Source organism: Coregonus lavaretus (genome assembly GCF_964263955.1).
Source record: "Coregonus lavaretus genome assembly, chromosome: 20".
Taxonomy (NCBI): domain Eukaryota; kingdom Metazoa; phylum Chordata; class Actinopteri; order Salmoniformes; family Salmonidae; genus Coregonus; species Coregonus lavaretus.
In genome coordinates this window covers 4,301,415-4,325,283 of record NC_140007.1, presented here as the reverse complement: position 1 = coordinate 4,325,283, position 23,869 = coordinate 4,301,415, and the positions used below count along the sequence as shown (strand labels likewise).

Sequence of the window (23,869 nt, the reverse complement as noted above, 5' to 3'; positions counted from 1 at the left end):
GTCATGCACCTCCTCCGCCCACTTCCTCTTTATCTGAGGAGTCTTAGGTCAATAAAGGCTGGAGCTAAGAAGAGCCAACTACTATTCTCCTTCAGCTGGGCTTATAGAGGGGGTTAGGAGGATTGGGCGCAGCGCACAGAGAGAAAGGGACTTGGAACGACCCTAACCCCACCCCAACATCCCACCAGCGCGTCTCTGTTGTTTTAAATTGCTTGGTGCTCCTTCATCTGCACTGATTAGAAAACAACACAGGCCAACACAGGCCAAATGTAGGAAAATGTCAAACGCCTTCACAGACACCTGCTTTCACCAGTCCAGTTGGTTCACACCAGAGCAGATGAAGGAGAGGAAATTGTGCCAAAACATAGAGTGATACCTCTATCCTCAAATCCATTTAGGTGTACTTTAGTGCAAGACGATTTGGGTAAACGTTACCCCCTAAGGGCTGTTGTATCTGTCACATTTGTACTTATTGTAGGCCTGCTCTGAATGTAAGACCGTCCTCTTTTTTTTTTTTTTTTTTTTTTTTTTTACATCTGAGATGTGTTGTTTCAGTAAGACTTCCTGACTGGAATAAAGGTTAAAACAGATGATTGTAACATTGTTTCAGATTAGATAAGCCAACCTCTGATCATAGTGTGCAGTATGAACACTGACAGTGAATGTGTCGTAAATAGGATTACCTGCAGGTGGTGCTGATTTGTGGCGGCTCATAGTCAGTTTCTGAGCAGTTTTAGTGAGAAGTAAAGAATTAGAGATACATATCTCCTAATATGGAGAAGAGGGCCTAGGCTGAGCCCTGACTGGCAACACAGTGGGATAGAACCAACACCACAAGCACAAGTAGAAGAACAATGTTCCCCATAGACACTCCACTAAAGTCAGTTTTGTGTTAATGGTTACGATGAGGATTTAAGAAAGGTACTGTAAGCTGATCCTAGACCTTATTCTACCCAGAGCTATTTCCAACAACAGCACCATATCATCAGCGAAATGAGTACCCCTAATCATTCAAACAATGTCAACTCCATAAACAAGTGACAGAATGACAAACAGACAGACTAACACGCACAAACATATTGATATATATATTAAAACAAAGCTGGAACTCAGGTGAGGAGTTACAGTACATTTTCACCGGTAACTTTGCATATTAATAATGCTTTTTAAAAAGATGCCTAAAGGCTTCTCAAAAATATAGGCCCATATGTAAAAACCTAAATGTATTTGAAAGATCAGTCTTTAATCTTATAAATGTACAAATACTTACAAATATTACACAGGCTGTAGAAAATATACCAGTGCTCTTACATATAACCTATATGGGGCGCCCAGCTCAGATCTACTCTCATCCAATGGGACTCTATGGGTTTAGGGAGGAAGTGACACCACAGGTCATTAATTGGCATGTATAGCGTGTTTGTGTTTGTGTGTGTATGTGTGTGTGTGTGTGTGTGTGTGTGTGTGTGCGTGGTCGTGTGTGTTTACTCTCTATATCTTTGTATGCCTCCAAGCTCAATCGACCACATTCACATGGTGATGATGAATATTATGGTTGCTATGGGCGTCTGCCTTCATCTCATGATGCAAGCCCCACAGTTGCTTGGCAACCCCACCCTGCCCCACCCCCATGCCGACCCTTCTCCATGACCCTACTTCCACCCCCATCTGGCAGCACACCTTGACATGCGTGGCCAGGTTCTTCTGGGTACTGAACGCCTTGGCACAGGCCGGGCAAGAGTGCCCTCTTTCTCTCGAGTGTACGGAAGACAGGTGTCTGTGTAGATCAGTACGGTCTCTGAATTGTTTCAGACAGTAGGTGCACTGCATCAGTTTCCTCTTGAAGTGGATGGTCTTCTCATGTCGGTCTGCGTTGGACTTGAGGGTAAAGGTGGCTGGACACTGGGAGCAGAGGTACCGTGCTGGGAAAGGCTCAGCCACCGGGAGGTGATAGAGAGACTGCGAGTGAATGGGTCCCTGAGAGAATGCATGAGTCTGGTTGTGGTGGTGGTTGGCTTGGGGGCCTTGCAGGTCAGGCCAGTCTAGGGAGATGGCCATGAGGGACAGGGTGTGGCAGTACTCGTGCTCCTTGAGCTGCTCCAGGCTGCTGAACAGCCGTTTGCACAGGGAGCAAGCCAGCTTCTGGGGCCAAGCAGGCCCCGACAGGGCCCCTCTCCCCCCACCTTCCAACACCTCCTCCCTGGACACACCATGCCTCCCCTCAGCCATCTGATCCCCCTCCATGGGAGACGGGCCATGTTCCAGAACTAAGAGAGAGAGGAGGAGGAGAAGGAGGAGGAAGGGGGAGAGAGAGAGAGAGATAGGGGGGAAGAAAGCATTGAGAGAGAGAAGGAAGAGGGAGAGAGTGAAGAAATAGAAAGAGTGTGGGAGAGAAAGAGAAAAGAGAAAGAGATAATAATGTGAGAACTGTTGCCACTTGTACTGTATAAACATTTAAAAACCTAGCTATACAGAGACAATGGTAAAATATGAATAGAGGTCTAAGGACTTTTATAATGTATATGCCATCTAAAATTAACATGTCAGGCACCATACATACCTTTGTTGTATCCCTGATTAGAATCTTTTTCATCCTGCATATCCTCCTAAAAACACAGGATACACAGTTAACACAAACGCACCCTGGCTCTAAAATGTACTGTGTCGAAGAATATTATTTGGGCATGCAGGCAAGGCAAGCTGTGAACGCACTCACACAGAAAGAGAGAGAGAGAAACACACACACAAAATTCACACATCTTGACAAAACAAAAGACACATAAAGAAGACAAACTGTTAAAGAGAGAAAAAGTCAGAAAGCAAAGAAATAAATAACATGGATTAATAACTCAAATAAACAAAAACACTATTACAAACAGAGATTAAAAATAGATCAATGTTTGGGTGTGGTCCTTCTGTCGATCTAAGGGCTATAGTCTGTGGTCAGTGTGACATTGTAACACAATCACCCTTTACTCCTTTTATGTAACATAACAGGTGGAAGGAGAGAGCGAGAGAGAGAGAGAAAGGGGGTTGAGGGAGATGACAATAGGGTATTCAATATTTACTCGTATCTCTGGAAAGGGGGGTTACAGATGCACTTTTGTTCAATGACCACTCCCCATGGGTGTGTGTGTGTGTGTGTTTGTATTCATCCCCAAACTAAAGCATACCCCTCCTCCACATCCACTCTCCATCCCTCCCTGCTTCCTTAAGAACAGACACCATGCACTGGGCAAACAGATGGCTTGTCCACAGAGATATGGAGGCTTGTAGGGAGGGAGGTCCACTGAAACCAAATGCTGCTTCTACACATACACACACACACACACACACACACACACACACAGTGGCAGAAAGGAGCAGGCAATTTCCTGCGGTCTCAGTGCGACCCTCTTGTTGTCTAGAGATATTGATTCTATTCAGTCCCAAAACTGTTCTGTTATCCAAACCATCTATAGCAGTGGTTCCCAACCTTGTTTGAACTGTGGCACACCTTGATGGGATTGAAAATCTCGCTGAACACCTAAAATGTTCCTATTAATTGATTTAGTGGTAATGACCTCCATCTAATCTAATACTGCAAACCATCTATTTTCTGTGACAAACGTTTTTTATAGTTTAAATAGGGTTTATTTGAACTATTTTCATAATTCCTTACTCATGATGATTAATGTGTTTGTACCCCTTTAAAAGAGTCCGGCGAATCCTCTAGAAATATTTTTTGTTTCGGTAAAATGGTTCTTTACTTTTCAACGGTTTGGGCTAGAGATGAGTGGTTTTCTGCATAGTAAAGGTGCAATCACGGACACAAAGCCATGCTCCATTATACAAATGACTTTTCTCGTGATGCACACCACTCAAATGAGTGCATTGGACTTGAAACAACGATACAGTTGTAACCATGTGTGCCATTCAATATATTATCTGATCGGCACTGGTGCTCTCAAGTCAAATTACATGTCACGTTTATAGCCTAAGTGATGTCACATCTATTAATATTACTCCCTACTCTGGGCTAGTTGTATGCAATATAGGTTCTAGATGTACTGTATGTGCTTATGTTAAGATAGTTAATTAAATGAAATAAAAAATACAAAAACGTAAAGTTGAAAGAGGAAAAGAGAAAGGAACACATGACAAAAACAAAGCCACATGGACAAGAAGAAGCAGGTTGGACAGACATGTTGTAAGGACAAACAGATATCACCAGTAATAATAACACAGGTAACAAAAACAGGAAATACAACAAATTCCACACACAGTCAGCTAGACTAGAGTGAAGAAACATACATAATAGTAGAGGGGTTGGGGGAAGGGTTGAGATATGACCCCCAGGGGTATACAACCCCCCACCAACCCCACCCCTACCCTCAGGGTATAACCAGAAGGAGAAGGTTGAAGTTGCCCCTGGACACTGATCTCAGGTCATGTTTACATTCATCCTCCTCATTGTTAAGGTTATAATCTAGTGAGGATAAGCTGATCCTAGATCAGTGCCTGAAGGGCCAACTTCCACCAGGGGTGAACATCGATGTTTCTGCTTACCTCTGGTGGGGGGGAGAAGGGCTCGGGGCCCTCTAGGGCCTCTTCTTCATCCACAGCCAGCCCCTGTGAGTGTGAGTGGAGCGCTACGAGGGGTCCCCCAGGCCGCAACCCAGGGGCCATCAGGGGCCTGGCCTCGGAGGGCTGCAGGGGGGCAGTGGGCGGACGGAGGGAGGATGGTGGGGGCGGTGGAAAAGGAGGTGGGAGGAGAAAAGGAGAGGAGGAGGAAGAGGAGGACGAAGCAGCCCCTTGTTTGCTATCAAATGTGGCCCCTGCGGCTCCTGCTGTGGCCCCTGGTTGTGTTGGGCTGTGGAGGTGCTGCTGCTGCTGCTGGTAGTGGTGGTTGTTGTGGAGGCCTGAGGAGCACAGGAAACGAGTCTCACCCACCCACTCAGGACAAACTGCAACCAGCTGGCTGCGTCCACACAACAGCAGCACAGAGAGAGAGGGGGCAAGGGGGCACACGGAGGCAGCCGCAGCGCCACAGCCAACCCAGCGCAGAGCAGAGGAGAGGAGGAAGAAAGAACAAAAAGACTTGCTGTCCTCTCCTCTACCAGGAGGAAAGGGTTAGGGGTTGGTTCTCTGTTTTCTCTCTCTCTTTTTTCGTTCATCCTCTCCTTCTCCTTCCACCCACGTGCGCGCACAGAGGACAGACGAGTGAGTGAGTGTCTGTATGTGTGTGCGCGTGCGTGATGTTTGAGAAGACGAATGATTTTGTTCAGTATAAAATACTGATTTCGATCAGCTGTCTATGAGAGCATCCATTTTAGGGAGAGCTGGAGCGCAGGTTGGTCTAGTCAGGAAAATAAAGGATGGGCAGAGTTACCCACCCTGATCACTACCACATAAACAGTATACGAGAGTGTTTCTGACAACTGAATAAGACATTGGGCATGTATTGTTGGATCCTTGAATGACCAAATCACTCACTCACTCATTCACACATGTACAGTAGGTGTATCAAGGTAACACTTCCATAGAGATCCAGGTGCAATGTAAAACAACAGTGTGTGTGTGTGTTTGTGGGGGCAGTGTTTCGGGGAATAGAGAGAGAGAGAGAGAGAGAGAGAGAGAGATAGAGAGAGAGAGAGAGAGAGAGAGAGAGAGAGAGAGAGGGAGAGAGAGAGAGAGGCGAAGCAGAAGTATTTGTATTTGAGTATTTTCAAATACACTGTCCAAATAACCTACTTCTATTCGAAAAATTGAAGTAGGTCTACCAAATACTTTACCAATGATATTTGAAAGTGTTTTCAAATACTTTTTTCAAATACATTTCAAAAACCCTTACATAAACTGCCATAAAATGTAATTTCTTTCCAAAAATGTGTTGTTTTGGGTCCCCTTATCTCATTTTAAGTTTAATGCAAGGCATATTGTGTGCAGCTTCTAAGAGTTAATTATTAGTACTTGAAAATACACTTCAAATCAAATCGAAGTAGTTGTAAATACATGCTGATAGTACTTGTATTTCCAAACAAACTCTGTCTCAAACAAAATGACCCGCCACTGTGTTGAACCAACTTTATTTAATTTTTATATTTTTTGGATCATTTGTGAGAAGGAGGCAGTGATACTTTCTTTAAAGTCTCACTGCCCCCTTCTCACAAATGATCCCAAAAATATAAAAATTAAATAAAGTTGGTTCAACACAGTGGCGGGTCATTTTGACCCTAGGACAACGGGAGGGTTAAATAATTTTTGGGGGTATATGTACTTTACTTTACTATTTATATGTTTGACAACTCCACTACATTCCCAAAATACACTGAAATATAAATTCAACAATTTCAAAGATTTCACTGAGTTACAGTTCATGTAAGGAAATCAGTCAATTGAAATAAATTAATTAGACCCTAATCTATGGATTTCACGTGACTGGGAATACAGATATGCATCTGTTGGTCACAGATACCTTTAAAAAAAGGTAGGGGCGTGGATCAGAAAACCAGTCAGTATCTGGTGTGACCCCCATTTGCCTCATGCAACGCGACACACTCATTTACATTTAAATTTACATCATTTAGCAGACGCTCTTATCCAGAGCGACTTACAAACACTCCTTTGCATAGAGTTGATCAGGCTGTTGATTGTGGCCTGTGGAATGTTGTCCCACTACTCTTCAATGGCTGTGCGAAGTTGCTGGATATTGGCGGGAGCTGGAACACGCTGTTGTACACGTTGATCCAGAGCATCCCAAACACGTTGATCCAGAGCATCCCAAACATGCTCAATGGGTGACATATCTGGTGAGTATGCAGGCCATGGAAGAACTGGGACATTTTCAGCTTCCAAGAACTGTGTACAGATTCTTGCGACATGGGACTGTGCATTATCATGCTGAAACAGGATCTTGTCACGGTATTTCTATGCATTCAAATTGCCACCGATAAAATGCAATTGTGTTCATTGTCTGTAGCTTATGCCTGTCCATACCATAACCCCACCACCACCATTGGGCACTCTGTTCACAACATTGACATCAGCAAACCGCTCATCCACACAGCACCATACACGCTGTCTGCCATCTGCCCGGTACAGTTGAAACCGCGATTCATCCGTGAAGAGCACACTATTCCAGCGTGCCATTGGCCATCGAAGGTGAGTATTTGCCCACTGAAGTCAGGTCAAGACCCTGGTGAGGATGACGAGCACGCAGATGAGCTTCCCTGAGACAGTTTCTGACAGTTTGTGCAGAAATTATTCAGTTGGGCAAACCTACAGTTTCATCAGCTGTCCGGGTGGCTGGTCTCAGATGATTCCGCAGGTGAAGAAGCCGGATGTGGAGGTCCTGGGCTAGCGTGGTTATACGTGGTCTGCAGTTGTGAGGCTGGTTGGTCGTACTGCCAAATTCTCTAAAACGACTTATGGTAGATAAATTAACATTACATTCTCTGGCAACAGCTCTGATGGACATTCCTGTTGTCAGCATGCCAATTGCATGCTCCCTCAAAACTTGAGACATCTGTAGCATTGTATTGTGTGACAAAACTGCACATTTTAGAGTGGCCTTTTATTGTCCCCAGCACAATGTGCACCTGGGTAATGATCAGGCTGTTTAATCAGCTTCTTCATATGCTACACCTGTCAGGTGGATTGATTATCTTGGCAAAGGTGAAATGCTCACTAACAGGGATGTAAACACATTTATGCACAACATTTTTGAAAAATAAGCTTCTGGGATCTTTTATAAATAATAAGCCATTTAGCAGATGCTTTTATCCAAAGCGACTTACAGTCATGTGTGCATACATTTTAAGTATGGGTGGTCCCGGGGATCGAACCCACTACCCTGGCGTTCCAAGCGCCATGCTCTACCAACTGAGCTACAGAGGACCACAGCTCATGAAACATGTTGTGTTGTGTTTATATTTTTGTTCAGTATATATACGTTTTACTCCCATACATTTTCCATCACACCCAAAAGTACTCATTACATTCTGAATTCTTAGCAGGACAGGAAAATGGTCCTATTCACACAATTGCTTAGCAGGACAGGAAAATTGTCTAATTCACACACTTCAAGAGAACACGTGGTCATCCCTACTGCCTCTGATCTGGCGGACTCACTAAACACAAATGCTTTATTTGTAAATGATGTCTGAGTGTTGGAGTGTGCCCTTGGCTATCAATAAATAAATAAAAAACAAGGAAATCATGTTTTCTTTTTTAAAAATGATTTATAGCATTTACTTTTACTTTTGATACTGAAGTATATTTTTGCATTTGCTATTACTTTGATACTTAATTATATTTAAAACCAGATACTTTTGAGATTTTAGTGGGTGACATTTTCTATTAAAGAGGTAATCTGCAGTTGTTACATCCATTTTTGTACCCATTGATTCTTAAAGAATATAATTGTCAAACCCCATCAGAACCGAAAATATAAGATTGTTTTACTCCAATGTTTGTAAACAAAGTACATGTAAACAAACACTTTATATCCTCAAAACATGGTTAAAACTATAATGTTTATATCATGGATGGTCAGTCCTTGCTTCCATAGCTCTGTCTATGAATTTGAGAGTGGTTACATTTCCCTAGCCCCAACCCTCAGCTTTTTACTGAAACAGCAGCGGGCAGAACTCTTTGTTATTGTTTTAACTGCTGATTAACGCTTTAAGGTACAGTATCTTTACTTTGACTCAAGTATGACAATTGGGTACTTCTTCCACCACTGTGTGTGTGTGTGTTAGTGTGTGTGTGTGTGTTAGTGTGTGTGTGTGTGTGTGTGTGTGCGCGCGCGCGTGTGTGTGTGTGTGTGTGTGTGTGTGTGTGTGTGTGTGTGCGCGCGCATGTGTGTGTGTAATACTGAACAGAGATGCCAAAGGAAGAATAGAGAGAGCTGATGAATATGGATATTCTGGTATGTTAAGGGTCCACATGAATGGGATTGAGGATTCTTTGCTTGTAGAACTATTTTGAACTATTACCCCCCTTTTCCCTTATATTAAATGATTTGTGTGTGTCTGATTTAGGCCTCTTCCTTTCGTAAGGGCCTGTCAGATAAGAGGCAGTCTGTGACAGGGCCTCAGTCTCTCCACTTTAAGCAAACCAACAGAGACATCTTACTCTGGCACACTAAACAGTGTGTGTGTGAGTGTGTGTGTATGTGTGTGTGTGTGTGGGCGGGGGGAGGGGGTCCATTCAGTCAAAGCCCCAGTCTCCAGTCCTATTGTAGTGAAGCAAAAAGGGCATGACGAGGTTTAGAGTTGGACTCCTTTCTCTGTCTCCCCCAAACAAAGAAAGAAACAACTCAGCACAAAGGAGACAATTACCAGCCAAGGAAAACAGAGAAATAAAACATACACACGCACGCACACACACGCACACACACACAAATATGCACTGGGAGATATATTCCAATGGTCCAAAATAACTTAACGGAGAGGTGAGTGGGAAATGTAAGTTGATGATTTAAAAGCTTTTATCATACCAATTACTTGCATCATGATATATTTAGAACAAGGTGGAGGGTAGGGGAAGGCCATCCTCAAAGCCTTACATCATTCACTCACTCACAAATTCACACAGATGAACATGGCTAAACCCTGTTGTATGAAACCACACACACAATCCGGCAAAGAAATCCAGCAAATATTTTCTCACACACCCGGGAGCCATCCCAGCACAATGTTCTCTCACTGAGTCACAACTGAGTAATCCTCTCTCGCACCATCACACAGACCTGTTACATACTGAACACATGCACACACAGCACACACGCACACACGCAAGCATACATACACACCAAAACAAAATTCACAAAAGCCAACAAGAGAATGGTGATTCTATATCAGTGGTATTGTGTGACACTCGAACAGCAGTTATAGAGTGGAGTGTGGTGTGTATGTGTGTGTCATGTACTATAACAGTAACTTACGTGAGAGGGAGTGTCCTCCTTTGGGCAGGTACTCAAACAGTAGAGGGTTATCGTCTCCCAGCATCTCAGCCCGTAGCGACAGCAGGCTGTTTTTACTCATCAACGCTGCCCTCAGATTAGCTACCAATGGGGTAGTCCTGCCCCCGGTCCCACCTCCGGCATCATCTGATTCGCTAGCACCCAGGAAGTTGGCCTCGCTCGCTGCCAGAGCCGCTTCCTGTTTGAGGAAAAAGTCGAGGCGTTCTCCGCGACTGTCTGAGCTGTTGGGCTCCGTCACATCTGCACCTGGAGACAGAGAGAGAGGAATCATTAATGAATTGGTTGATTGAGTTTGATTGATATTAGTCATGTTGAAATGCACCAATTTACTCTTCACAATATATACAATGTAAGATATCAAAGCATTGACATAATTTCAAAAAGAAAACACAAAAGCAGTTACCCATAGACTTAGCCAAAAAGTATAGTATACTGATTATCGGTATCGCTTTCTTTCTACACTTCACGTGTAAATGACAAATGGAACAGATGGGATGCCTGGCTGTTAGCAACATTCATTTTGCCTCGACTGTTTTTGATCAACCATGAAAAACCTATCCTTTTAACACCCCATCCCTACCAATTACAACAAGGACCGGACGCTGTTGACATAGCACACAACACAGATAAATCACAGAGAGAGAGAGAGAGAGAGAGAGAGAGAGAGAGAGAGAGAGAGAGAGAGAGAGAGAGAGAGAGAGAGAGAGAGAGAGAGAGAGAGAGAGAGAGAGAGAGAGAGAGAGAGAGAGAGAGAGAGAGAGAGAGAGAGAGAGAGAGAGAGAGAGCTAACAGAGAGAGAGAGAGAGAGAGAGCACACAAGAGAAAGAGAGAGATGGAGCACACAAAAGAAAGAGAGAGAGAGAGAGAGAGAGAGAGAGAGAGAGAGAGAGAGAGAGAGAGAGAGAGAGAGAGAGAGAGTGAGAAGGTATAAAGGCTTGTTTAGACTGTAGTGACAGCCCAGTGACAGAGTAATGTAGAGAGTGTGTTGTGAACAGCTGTCAGCAGCAGACACACGCCTCTCCTCTGTAGATCTATATGTCAGTCACACAGAGCTACTGACAGCACTGCTGGCACCCACACACACACTGCAACTGAGAAAGATAATGATTGAGAGAGAGAGAGAGAGAGAGAGAGAGAGAGAGAGAGAGAGAGAGAGAGAGAGAGAGAGAGAGAGAGAGAGAGAGAGAGAGAGAGAGAGAGAGAATGCAGAGAGAGGGAGTAGGCAGAGAGAGAGAAAGAGGGAGAGGAAGTCAGAGAAAGAAAGCAAACTGCTATTTCTCAAGCAAGAATTTTGCTAGGACTGTCTGGGAGTGGTCTGAGAGACGGGCCTAATTGGAGGATCCTAATGGGAGGGATGTGTAACATGGAAACTAGCTGTTATTGGCTGAAAGGTGGGCAAACTTTCACTGTTATTGGTCTTTTCAAACAGCTCTTACACTAAAAGTGCATTATCATAATTTTCACAATTTCACAATATTATTCCAACCTCATAGCGTGTAAATATATATTAAAAACAAAAAACTCATTTTAAGTGAGAAGTAGGGATTGTTCTGAAGCCGAAAAAGAAAGGAAATTCACATGTGCACCACAATGGTTCCTCACCCATGCTCTACCAAGGTTTTGCAGCACACAGCTTTGACCTCCAACAGTAGCTATTGTACTTCAAACAAGGTTGCTTAGGATCCAAACCTTCTCAAACAGCCTAATTCATACTCTTGGAGGTGCTCCCACAATAATGTGATTTGCACCGCATACAAGTTAAAGTATTGGATTCTTCACACACCACACTAATCCCATTCCACTACCCTTTCAAGCTTTTTTAATTATATGAACGCAAGCTTTGCTTTTAGACTTACAATACCATCATGCTTGATTGAGCGAGCTGTTTTGTCTTGTAGTAATGTGGTGCTTGCTTGTATTTCCTTAAACCTTTTTTTAACAATACATGTCATTGAGAAACAAACATATCTCCTAACATCTGTATTGGTCAGTAGGTGGCCAACATAACAACAGGTCAACAACAAGAGGTCTATAGAAACAGGTATAGATTTCATTAATCATCATGAAATGTTAGTTTACCTCTGTAATATTGACATAAGCTAAAAAACAATTGGTTTGCAAACATGGTCCTGTTTTATCAATTGCTGTGCTGATCAATGGGCAGTTCATTACCCCTGTCAAATGAATATGTAGCTTAAAGTTATATGTGTATTTGCATTTTTTTTCTAAGCAACCTGCATACACATTGTTTGAAGTACAATAGACCAGGGTACTTTTGGTTTTTGCCTTTAGCACTACACAGCTGATTCAAATAACCAAATCATTATTAAATTTTTTACATTTTAGTCATTTAGCAGACGGAGTGGGGGGGGGGCGGCGAGGTTGGGAAACCCTGCAATAGACCAACATACAGTGCAGTCGGAAAGTATTCAGACACCTTTTCCACATTCTGTTACTTTACAGCCTTATTCTAAAATGGATTAAATCGTTTTTTTCCCTCATCAATCTACACACAATACCCAATAATGACGAAGCAAAAATACAGTGAGGGAAAAAAGTATTTGATCCCCTGCTGATTTTGTACGTTTGCCCACTGACAAAGAAATGATCAGTCTATAATTTTAATGGTAGGTTTATTTGAACAGTGAGAGACAGAATAACAACAAAATAATCCAGAAAAACGCATGTCAAAAATGTTATAAATTGATTTGCATTTTAATGAGGGAAATAAGTATTTGACCCCCTCTCAATCAGAAAGATTTCTGGCTCCCAGGTGTCTTTTATACAGGTAACAAACTGAGATTAGGAGCACACTCTTAAAGGGAGTGCTCCTAATCTCAGTTTGTTACCTGTATAAAAGACACATGTCCACAGAAGCAATCAATCAATCAGATTCCAAACTCTCCACCATGGCCAAGACCAAAGAGCTCTCCAAGGATGTCAGGGACAAGATTGTAGACGTACACAAGGCTGGAATGGGCTACAAGACCAATGACTTGGAGAAGATCTGCAAAGAGGAGTGGGACAAAATCCCTCCTGAGATGTGTGCAAACCTGGTGGCAAACTACAAGAAACGTCTGACCTCTGTGATTGCCAACAAGGGTTTTGCCACCAAGTACTAAGTAATGTTTTGCGGAGGGGTCAAATACTTATTTCCCTCATTAAAATGCAAATCAATTTGTAAAATTTTTGACATGCGTTTTTCTGGATTTTTTTGTTGTTATTCTGTCTCTCACTATTCAAATAAACCTACCATTAAAATTATAGACTGATCATTTCTTTGTCAGTAGGCAGACGTACAAAATCAGCAGGGGATCAAATACTTTTTTCCCTGACTGTATTTGGGGAGTTTCTCCCATTCTCCTCTGCAGATCCTCTCAAGATCTGTCAGGTTGGATGAGGAGCATAGCTGCACAGCTATTTTCAGGTCTCTCAAGAGATGTTCGATCGGGTTCAAGTCCGGGCTCTGGCTGGGCCACTTAAGGACATTCAGAGACTTGTCCCGAAGCCACTCCTGCGTTGTCTTGGCTGTGTGCTTAGTCTCCCAGTCCCTGCCGCTGAAAACACCCCCACAGCATGATGCTGCCACCACCATGCTTCACCGTAGGGATGGTGCCAGGTTTCCTCCAGACGTGACGCTTGGCATTCAGGTCAAAGAGTTCAATCTTGGTTTCATCAGACCAGAGAACCTTGTTTGTCATGGTCTGAGAGTCCTTTAGGTGCCTTTTGGCAAACTCCAAGTAGTTTGTCATGTGCCTTTTACGGAGGTGTTGCTTCCATCTGGACACTCTACCATAAAGGCCTGATTGGTGGAGTGCTGCAGAGATGGTTGTCCTTCTGGAAGGTTCTCCCATCTCCACAGAGGAACTCTGTAGCTCTGTCAGAGTGACCATCGGGTTCTTGGTCACCTCCTGACCAAGGCCCTTCTCCCCCGATTGTTCAGTTTGGCCAGGCGGACAGTTCTAGGAAGAGTCTTGGTGGTTCCAAACTTCTTCCATTTAAGAATGATGGAGGCCACTGTGTTCTTGGGGACCTTCAATGCTACATACATTTTTAGTTACCCTTCCAAGATCTGTGCCTCGACACAATCCTGTCTCGGAGCTCTGCGGACAATTCCTTCAACCTCATGGCTTGGTTTTTACTCTGACATGCACTGTCAACTGTGGGACCTTACATAGACCGGTGTGTGCCTTTCCAAATCATGTCCAATCAATTGAATTTACCACAGGTGGACTCCAATCAATTTGAAGAAACATCTCAAGGATGATCAATGGAAACAAGATGCACCTGAGATCAGTTTCGAGTTTCATAGCAAATGGTCTGAATACTTACGTAAATAAGGTATTTCTGTTTTTTCTCTAAAAACCTGTTTTATTTTTTGTCAATATGGAGTATTGTGTGTAGATTGATGAGGATTTTTTTTAAAAATCCATTTTAGAATAAGGCTGTAACGTAACAAAATGTGGAAAAAGGGAAGGGGTCTGAATACTTTCCGAATGCACTGTAGCTACTGTAGTAGATCAAAGCTGTGTGGCTGGAAAACCTTGGTAGAGCATGGGTGGAGTAGGCATTGTGGCGCTCATGTGAATTTCCTTTTTTTCGGGGAGCTTCAGACCTATCCCTACTTCTCACTTAAAACATAATTTTTAGTTTTTAATTTCCATGGTTTTTACACCGGGAGGTGATTATACAAAATCATACAACATTTCCACATGCAAAAGGTCATGTAATTTGCGCTTCAAATGTAATATGTTTTCTCTCACATTATTTATTGTCCAGGGCCTGGTTTCCCAGAAGCATCATAAAGGAATCGGTAAATCTCTGAGCGGTTTTCTATTTATTTGTTTGTTCCATTATCTTTGAAATGCAAGAGAAAGGCCATAATATCATATAGGAGTTTAGGCGCAATTTAGAATTTGGCCACGAGATGGCAGCAGTGTGTGTGCAAAGTTTCAGATTGATCCAGTGAAGCATTGCAATACTGCACAATATTTTGTATCAAGTCTGCCCAAATGTGCCGAATTGGTCAATTGATACATTTTCAAGTACATAACTATAGAGAACATACAAAAATGATATGGTAATACAAAATGTAAGTTTACACACTCCCAGGAATGTCATACATGATGGATCATTAGCTTATATACTAACTTTCACACATCTAGATGGCCGGGCGGGGTGGGTGTGGAGCCAGAGACAGCAGGGGTTCAAACTGTAGAACCCAGTTCCTACATTTGAATATAAAAATTGTATTTTTTCACTGTAATAGCTACTGTAAATTGGACAGTGCAGTTAGATTTAAGCTTTCTGACCATATAAGACATGTCTATGTCCTGGAAAGTTTGCTGTTACTTACAACGTCATTCTAGTCACATTAGCGCACATTAGCAACAATTGTCCTGGTATAGGAACATCGATCCTGTAGAGGTTAAACACTGCCACTAAGAAATAAGAAAAAAACTATTCATTGTGTTTCGATGTGTAGCAAATTCAAAACTTTATAGTCTGTTGTTTTATTGGTTTTTACTTTCCTAAAACAATAATTGTCTACCTCATGGTTTAGCTGTCAGAGATTTTAGTGCTAAATGTATCAGGGCATTGCAAGCATATACTGTACGCATAGCCTAGGTGTCCACTGTATGATATTTATATTTAAAAAACAAATATTAGGGGGGCCAAGTTTAGGCCTAGCCTCAGATAGACCGAGAGAAAGATAGAGATATGCTGGCGCCATGTTCCCGACATTGACATGGATTTCTTTATACTTGTCAGATAGGCTACTAGTGCTATACAGATACAGGCATACAGAAGTCGTTCATTTTCTATCAGAATATCTTCAATGCCCTTGCTGATGGAAGGAGGTTTTCACTCAAAATCTCACGATACATGGCCCCATTCATTATTTCCTTTACACGGATTAGTCGTCCTGGTCCCTTTGCAGAAAAACAGCCCCAAAGCATGATGTTTCCACCCCCATGCTTCACAGTAGGTATGGTGTTCTTTGGATGCAACTCAGCATTCTTTGTCCTCCAAACACGACGAGTTGAGTTTTTACCAAAAAGTTCTATTTTGGTTTCATCTGACCAGATGACATTCTCCCAATCATCTTCTGGATCATCCAAATGCACTCTAGCAAACTTCAGACGGGCCTGGACATGTACTGGCTTAAGCAGGGGGACACATCTGGCACTGCAGGATTTGAGTCCCTGGCGGCGTAGTGTGTTACTGATGGTAGGCTTTGTTACTTTGGTCCCAGCTCTCTGCAGGTCATTCACTAGGTCCCCCCGTGTGGTTCTGGGATTTTTGCTCACCGTTCTTGTGATCATTTTGACCCCACGGGGTGAGATCTTGCGTGGAGCCCCAGATCGAGGGAGATTATCAGTGGTCTTGTATGTCTTCCATTTCCTAATAATTGCTCCCACAGTTGAATACTTCAAACCAAGCTGCTTACCTATTGCAGATTCAGTCTTCCCAGCCTGGTGCAGGTCTACAATTTTGTTTCTGGTGTCCTTTGACAGCTCTTTGGTCTTGGCCATAGTGGAGTTTGGAGTGTGACTGTTTGAGGTTGTGGACAGGTGTCTTTTATACTGATAACAAGTTCAAACAGGTGCCATTAATACAGGTAACGAGTGGAGGACAGAGGAGCCTCTTAAAGAAGAAGTTACAGGTCTGTGAGAGCCAGAAATCTTGCTTGTTTGTAGGTGACCAAATACTTATTTTCCACCATAATTTGCAAATCAATTCATTAAAAATCCTACAATGTGATTTTCTGGAAAAAAAATTCTCAATTTGTCTGTCATAGTTGACGTGTACCTATGATGAAAATTACAGGCCTCTCTCATCTTTTTAAGTGGGAGAACTTGCACAATTGGTGGCTGACTAAATACTTTTTTCCCCCACTTATACATACATACACATACACACATACACATACATACACACACATACACACACATATATATATACATGCATACATCCATACACACACACATATCCTTTTTTGGGTGAGACAACTTTACTAATTTGCTAGAGAACCAGTTCGGATTTAAGTATAACTTTTGTATGACTGAAGCTTTTAGTGATAGGTCTTATGCTTTAATATTTAATAATTTCTGTCCTCCGAATTCATATTAATTATATAAATAGGCCCATTTAATTTTGTCTGGCTTGCCGTTCCAAATAAAATTTTATATATTTTTCTCATAGAATTTAAAAAACTGTTCGCTAGGCGTAGGCAAGACCATGAGCAAATAGGTAAACTGGGATAATACTAAAGAGTTAATCAGGGTGATTTTTCCACAAATTGACAGGTATTTACCTTTCCATAGTAGCAAGAATATTTTTGCTAACTTTCTATTAAAATGTATTGGAGTGAGATCATTTATTTCATTTGGGATATGTTTTCCGAGCATCACCATCAGACCATTTTATTGGTAAACTACAGTGTGGAAAAAAAGTATTTAGTCAGCCACCAATTGTGCAAGTTCTCCCACTTAAAAGGATGAGAGAGGCTTGTAATTTTCATCATAGGTACACGTCAACTATGACAGACAAAATGAGGAAAAAAAACCAGAAAATCACATTGTAGGATTTTTAATGATTTTATTTGCAAATTATGGTGGAAAATAAGTATTTGGTCAATAACAAAAGTTTCTCAATACTTTGTTATATACCCTTTGTTGGCAATGACACAGGTCAAACGTTTTCTGTAAGTCTTCACAAGGTTTTCACACACTGTTGCTGGTATTTTGGCCCATTCCTCCATGCAGATCTCCTCTAGAGCAGTGATGTTTTGGGGCTGTCGCTGGCCAACACGGACTTTCAACTCCCTCCAAAGATTTTCTATGGGGTTGAGATCTGGAGACTGGCTAGGCCACTCCAGGACCTTGAAATGCTTCTTACGAAGCCACTCCTTCGTTGCCCGGGTGGTGTGTTTGGGATCATTGTCATGCTGAAAGACCCAGCCACGTTTCATCTTCAATGCCCTTGCTGATGGAAGGAGGTTTTCACTCAAAATCTCACGATACATGGCCCCATTCATTCTTTCCTTTACACGGATCAGTCGTCCTGGTCCCTTTGCAGAAAAACAGCCCCAAAGCATGATGTTTCCACCCCCATGCTTCACAGTAGGTATGGTGTTCTTTGGATGCAACTCAGCATTCTTTGTCCTCCAAACACGACGAGTTGAGTTTTTACCAAAAAGTTCTATTTTGGTTTCATCTGACCATATGACATTCTCCCAATCCTCAAATGCACTCTAGCAAACTTCAGATGGGCCTGGACATGTACTGGCTTAAGCAGGGGGACACGTCTGGCACCGCAGGATTTGAGTCCCTGGCAGCGTAGTGTGTTACTGATGGTAGGCTTTGTTACTTTGGTCCCAGCTCTCTGCAGGTCATTCACTAGGTCCCCCCGTGTGGTTCTGGGATTTTTGCTCACCATTCTTGTGATCATTTTGACCCCATGGGGTGAGATCTTGCGTGGAGCCCCAGATCGAGGGAGATTATCAGTGGTCTTGTATGTCTTCCATTTCCTAATAATTGCTCCCACAGTTGATTTCTTCTAACCAAGCTGCTTACCTATTGCAGATTCAGTCTTCCCAGCCTGGTGCAGGTCTACAATTTTGTTTCTGGTGTCCTTTGACAGCTCTTTGGTCTTGGCCATAGTGGAGTTTAGAGTGTGACTGTTTGAGGTTGTGGACAGGTGTCTTTTAAACTGATAACAAGTTCAAACAGGTGCCATTAATACAGGTAACGAGTGGAGGACAGAGGAGCCTCTTAAAGAAGAAGTTACAGGTCTGTGAGAGCCAGAAATCTTGCTTGTTTGTAGGTGACCAAATACTTATTTTCCACCATAATTTACAAATAAATTCATAAAAACTCCTACAATGTGATTTTCTAGATTTTTTTTCCTCAATTTGTCTGTCATAGTTGACGTGTACCTATGATGAAAATTACAGGCCTCTCTCATCTTTTTAAGTGGGAGAACTTGCACAATTGGTGGCTGACTAAATACTTTTTTTCCCCACTGTACATGGTAATGTAAACATTGTATTTTTTAGCGATCCAATACGTAATATAGTACATTTATCATAATTTGGTTGTAATCCAGAGAGGTTAGAAAATGTATCTAGATCTTCTATGAGGCTGTGGGGGGATTCTAGTTGTGGATTTAAAAGAAAACATGAATCATCAGCGTACAATGACACATTTGTTTTTAAGCCCTGGATTTCTAATCCCTTGATACTATTGTTGGATCTGATTTTAATAGCTAACATTTCGATGGGCATAATAAATAGATATGCCGATAGTGGACAACCTTGTTTCACTCCTCTTGACAGTTTAAAACTTTCTGAGAAATAGCCATTATTTACTATTTTACACCTAGGGTTACTATACATGATTTTAACCCATTTCATAAGAGATTCTCCAAAATTCAAATGCTGCAGGCAATTATATATCAACCCCAGTCATACTTTATCAAATGCCTTTTCAAAGTCTGCTATGAATAGCAGGCCTGGTTTCCCAGATTTTTCATAGTGTTCTATTGTTTCCAGTACTTTCCTTATATTATCTCCAATGTATCATCCATGTAAAAAACCTGTCTGATTAGAATGAATAATGTCCGATAATACCTTTTTAATTCTATGTGCTATACATTTTCCTATAATTTTTGCATCACAACACTGAAGTGTAAGGGGCCTCCAACTTTTTAAATTGACTGGATCTTTATATTTTCCACTTGTATCCTGTTTCAGTAATAATGAAATCAGACCTGCTTCTTGAGTGTCTGATAATCTACCATTTACATAGGAGTGGTTAAAACATGCTAATAATGGTCATCTGAGTATATCAAAAAAGGTTTGGAATACCTCAACTGTTATGCCATCCAACCCTGGAGTTTTCCTGGACTAAAAGCCTTTAATTGCATCCAGAAGTTCCTCCTCTGTAATTTCACCTCCACATGAGTCTTTCTGTATGGCTGTTAATTTTACATTATCAATAGAAAAAAAATATATCTACAATTAGCTTCAGTTAGAGGAGATGGAGGCGACTGAAACAAAAACATATGCTTAAAGTACTTTGCTTCCTCCTTCAAAATATCCTTTGGTGAATCATGGGTGACTCCGTCATTTGTAACCAGTTTCATGAAATTATTTTTGGTAGCATTTCTATGTTGAAGATTAAAAAATAATTAGGTGATTTTCCCCCATATTCCATCCAGTTTGCTTTAGAATAAGTTTCTCCATTTCTTTTTGTTTTTCCTCTAATTTATTCTGAGCCTATATGTTACAGTTTTTATTGCTATCTATCTGTTAGACCTTCTATTTCCTTTGTTAGTATGGACTCTTTTGACCTAAATTGCTTTTGTTTTCGAGATGAGTACTGAATTGCATGGCCTCTAAAGGCACATTTAAAAGTGTCCCATACAATAAGGTCGATTTGCTGTACCTATGTTATGTCGGAAAAAACAGTTAAAAAATTCCTCTGTCCTAGTTAAAAACAAGTTATCATCCAATAGGCTTTGATTAAATTTCCAATACCCTCGCCCACGTGGAAATTCAGTAAGAGTAATGTATATGCCAATTATATGATGGTCCAACCGCATTCTGTCCCCTATCAACACTTTTTTAACTTTTGGTGCCAACGAGAATGACATAAGAAAGAAATCAAGATGACTAGCTTGATTGAGTCTCTGCTATGTATATCTCACTAGGTCAGGATATTTAAGCCTCCATATATCTACTAGTTCTAATGTATCCATGACATTCACTATTTCCTTAAGAGCATGAGGGTGATAGTTTGTAGTGTGATTTCCTTTACGGTCCATTGAGCTATTTAAAACAGTATTATAATCTCCCACCATAATAATAGAGTCTTGTATTGCTTGCAGGGTTGATAATTTATTAAATATATTGTCAAAGAAGTGTGGATCATCATTATTTGGTCCGATCTGTTTGGACAATTTGCACATTCGAATGGAAATTACTGTTAATTAATATCATCACCCCTTTTGAGTTTCTTTGCCCATGGGAGTAGTATATTTCTCGAATTGTTGAATGAGTTTCCTGTAAACAATATACAGCTGTGGAAAAAATTAAGAGACCACTGCAAAAAAATATATAAATGTATGACAGCCAATCCATTCCAGTCTGTTGAATTCCAACACAGGCACACCTCATTCTACTGAATTAGGTACTGATTAGGTGATCACATGAACCAAATCTTATTTAACAAGGGAAAGTATAAAAACCACTGCTGTGGTCATCACTATCCTCTTGCAATAGGACCAGCTGGATGGTAAAAACAGTGCTAATAGTACCTCAAAAGTAATATTAATCAAAAAATAACTATTGACCATGCCAAAAGAGTTGAAAAGGAAAGTTTTTAGTGAGGAAAAGAAGGGTTCAATTCTGGCTTTACTGGCAGAGGGATACAGTGAGTGTCAGGTTGCTTCCATCCTTAAAATTTCAAAGACGGCGGTTCATAAGAACAAGGTCAAGCAGCAGACATTGGGGACAACAAAGCTACAGACCGGCAGAGGGCGAAAATGACTCTCTACTGACCGGGATGACCGCCAACTCATTCGAATGTCACTCATCAACCGTAGGATGACATCAAGTGACCTACAAAAAGAATGGCAAACGGCAGCTGAGGTGAAGTGCACAGCGAGGACGGTTTGAAACAGGCTCCTAGGGGTAGGGCTGAAGTCGTGCAAAGAAGAGCGAGGCTGAGGTTTGCAAAAGACCATAAGGATTGGACCGTAAAGGACTGGAGTAAGGTCATCTTCTCTGATGAGTCCAATTTTCAGCTTTGCCCAACACCTGGTCGTCTAATGGTTAGACGGAGACCTGGAGAGGCCTACAAGCCACAGTTTCTCGCACCCACTGTGAAATTTGGTGGAGGATCGGTGATGATCTGGGGGTGCTTCAGCAAGGCTGGAATCGGGCAGATTTGTCTTTGTGAAGGACGCATGAATCAAGCCACGTACAAGGTTGTCCTGGAAGAAAACTTGCTTCCTTTTGCTCTGACATTGTTCCCCAACTCTGAGGATTGTTTTTTCCAGCAGGACAATGTGCTATGCCACACAGCCAGGTCAATCAAGGTGTGGATGGAGGACCACCAGATCAAGACCCTGTCATGGCCAGCCCAATCTCCAGACCTGAACCCCATTGAAAACTTCTGGAATGTGATCAAGAGGAAGATAGATGGTCACAAGCCATCAAACAAAGCAGAGCTGCTTGAATTTTTGCACCAGGAGTGGCATAAAGTCACCCAACATCAATGTGAAAGACTGGTGGAGAGCATGCCAAGACGCATGAAAGCTGTGATTGAAAATCAGGGTTATTCCACCAAATATTGTTTTCTGAACTCTTCCTAAGTTAAAACATTAGTATTGTGTTGTTTAAAAATGAACATGAACTTATTTTCTTTGACCAGTTGTCATTTTCTGCAAATAAATGCTCTAAATGACAATATTTTTATTTGGAATTTGGGAGAAATGTTGTCAGTAGTTTATAGAATAAAACAAAAATGTAATTTTTATCCAAACACATACCTATAAATAGTAAAACCAGAGAAACTGATAATTTTGCAGTGGTCTCTTAATTTTTTCCACAGCTGTATATTATATTCCTTCTCTTTCAGCCATGTAAATATTGTTATTCTTTTGTTATTATCTGCTAAGCCATTACAATTATAACTGGCTATACTTATTTCACCACATACCATAATGAGATACAAGTTTCAAATCTATTTATCATTATATATGTTTGTAAATTTACCAATAAAAAATATCATAGTTATTGAGTGTCCATATAGCTGTACCATGATATTTGCATTACTACTAAGTAACCCTCCAATTGTTCTCCACTATTCCCCCCGCTAAAGCCCCTCTCCATCCCAAGTTGGGCCGTCATCCCAGTGATTGGCATACCATCCCCGTCCCCCCGGATCCCTAGGCCCCCGAGAGGCCAGGACCCATCCATCGAAAACACCACACAGTTCCACCCACAAAACAGAAGCAGGTCAACCGCCAAAAGCATTTCCAATGATCTCACCTCAATATATATATAGCTATTTAAAAATATATATCTATTCAAATTTCTTGCAAATCTTAATTTCCATCATTATCAATTAATGTGCGTAATAATGTTGGCAGTTAACCCGGATTGCCATTGTATTACATTACATTTTTGTCAAGCAATTATTATTTTAGCAAACAATTATTGTGGTTCATCCTATATTCTCCCTAACATCCTTACCCCCTTGCAACAGATGTGGGATAAACACACACACACACACACACACACACACACACACACACACGCACACACACACACACACACACACACACACACACACACACACGCGCGCGCACATACTCTAACACACTCAACCCCTTTCCTCCACAATCAACCATAAGATCAGATGCTCAACGGTTGTTACATCCCAGAGTCCAACTCAAGAAAGGACCTGATTTACAAATGTGTATACAGTTACAGCTGTTTGACAATGCATGTAAGATTGAGAAAAAATTGACAACAATGTGAGATTTGATTAATCTATGTCAAGTCCTAGATGATGGAGATCAGATCCACCCTCTTCCCCTGAGAAACAAACACTCTGGTCCCCCGTTGTAACCATTTTCCCCAAGCATCTCCGTGCAGTCAGAACCTTGATTATTTGGTGCCACCAGGGCCACAATAATATGCCCCCTCTCTGATTGTCAGAGTGTGACCCCCTCCACATGGGTTACTGCAGCCAGTGTTGCCAGCACTGCCACTACATGGGTAGGGGTACCCCACCAGAATCCCCACCGGCTAGGTACAAGGTTGTCAAGGTTCTCATTAGCAGCTTTGAGAATTTCCTTGTATATTATGTTCTCCCATCAGGGGGCTCT

General features: G+C 41.7%; 1 protein-coding gene across 1 annotated transcript in view; it reads right to left on the bottom strand.

Moving 5' to 3' along the window:
* zbtb46 (zinc finger and BTB domain containing 46) overlaps window positions 1-23,869 on the bottom strand; it is a 96,417-nt gene that overhangs the window by 18,384 nt on the left and 54,164 nt on the right. The window contains exon 4 of the mRNA XM_084184936.1: window positions 9,929-10,213. Within this exon, the coding sequence (XP_084041062.1) occupies window positions 9,929-10,213 (285 nt within the window). The remainder of the gene's footprint in view (window positions 1-9,928; window positions 10,214-23,869) is intronic.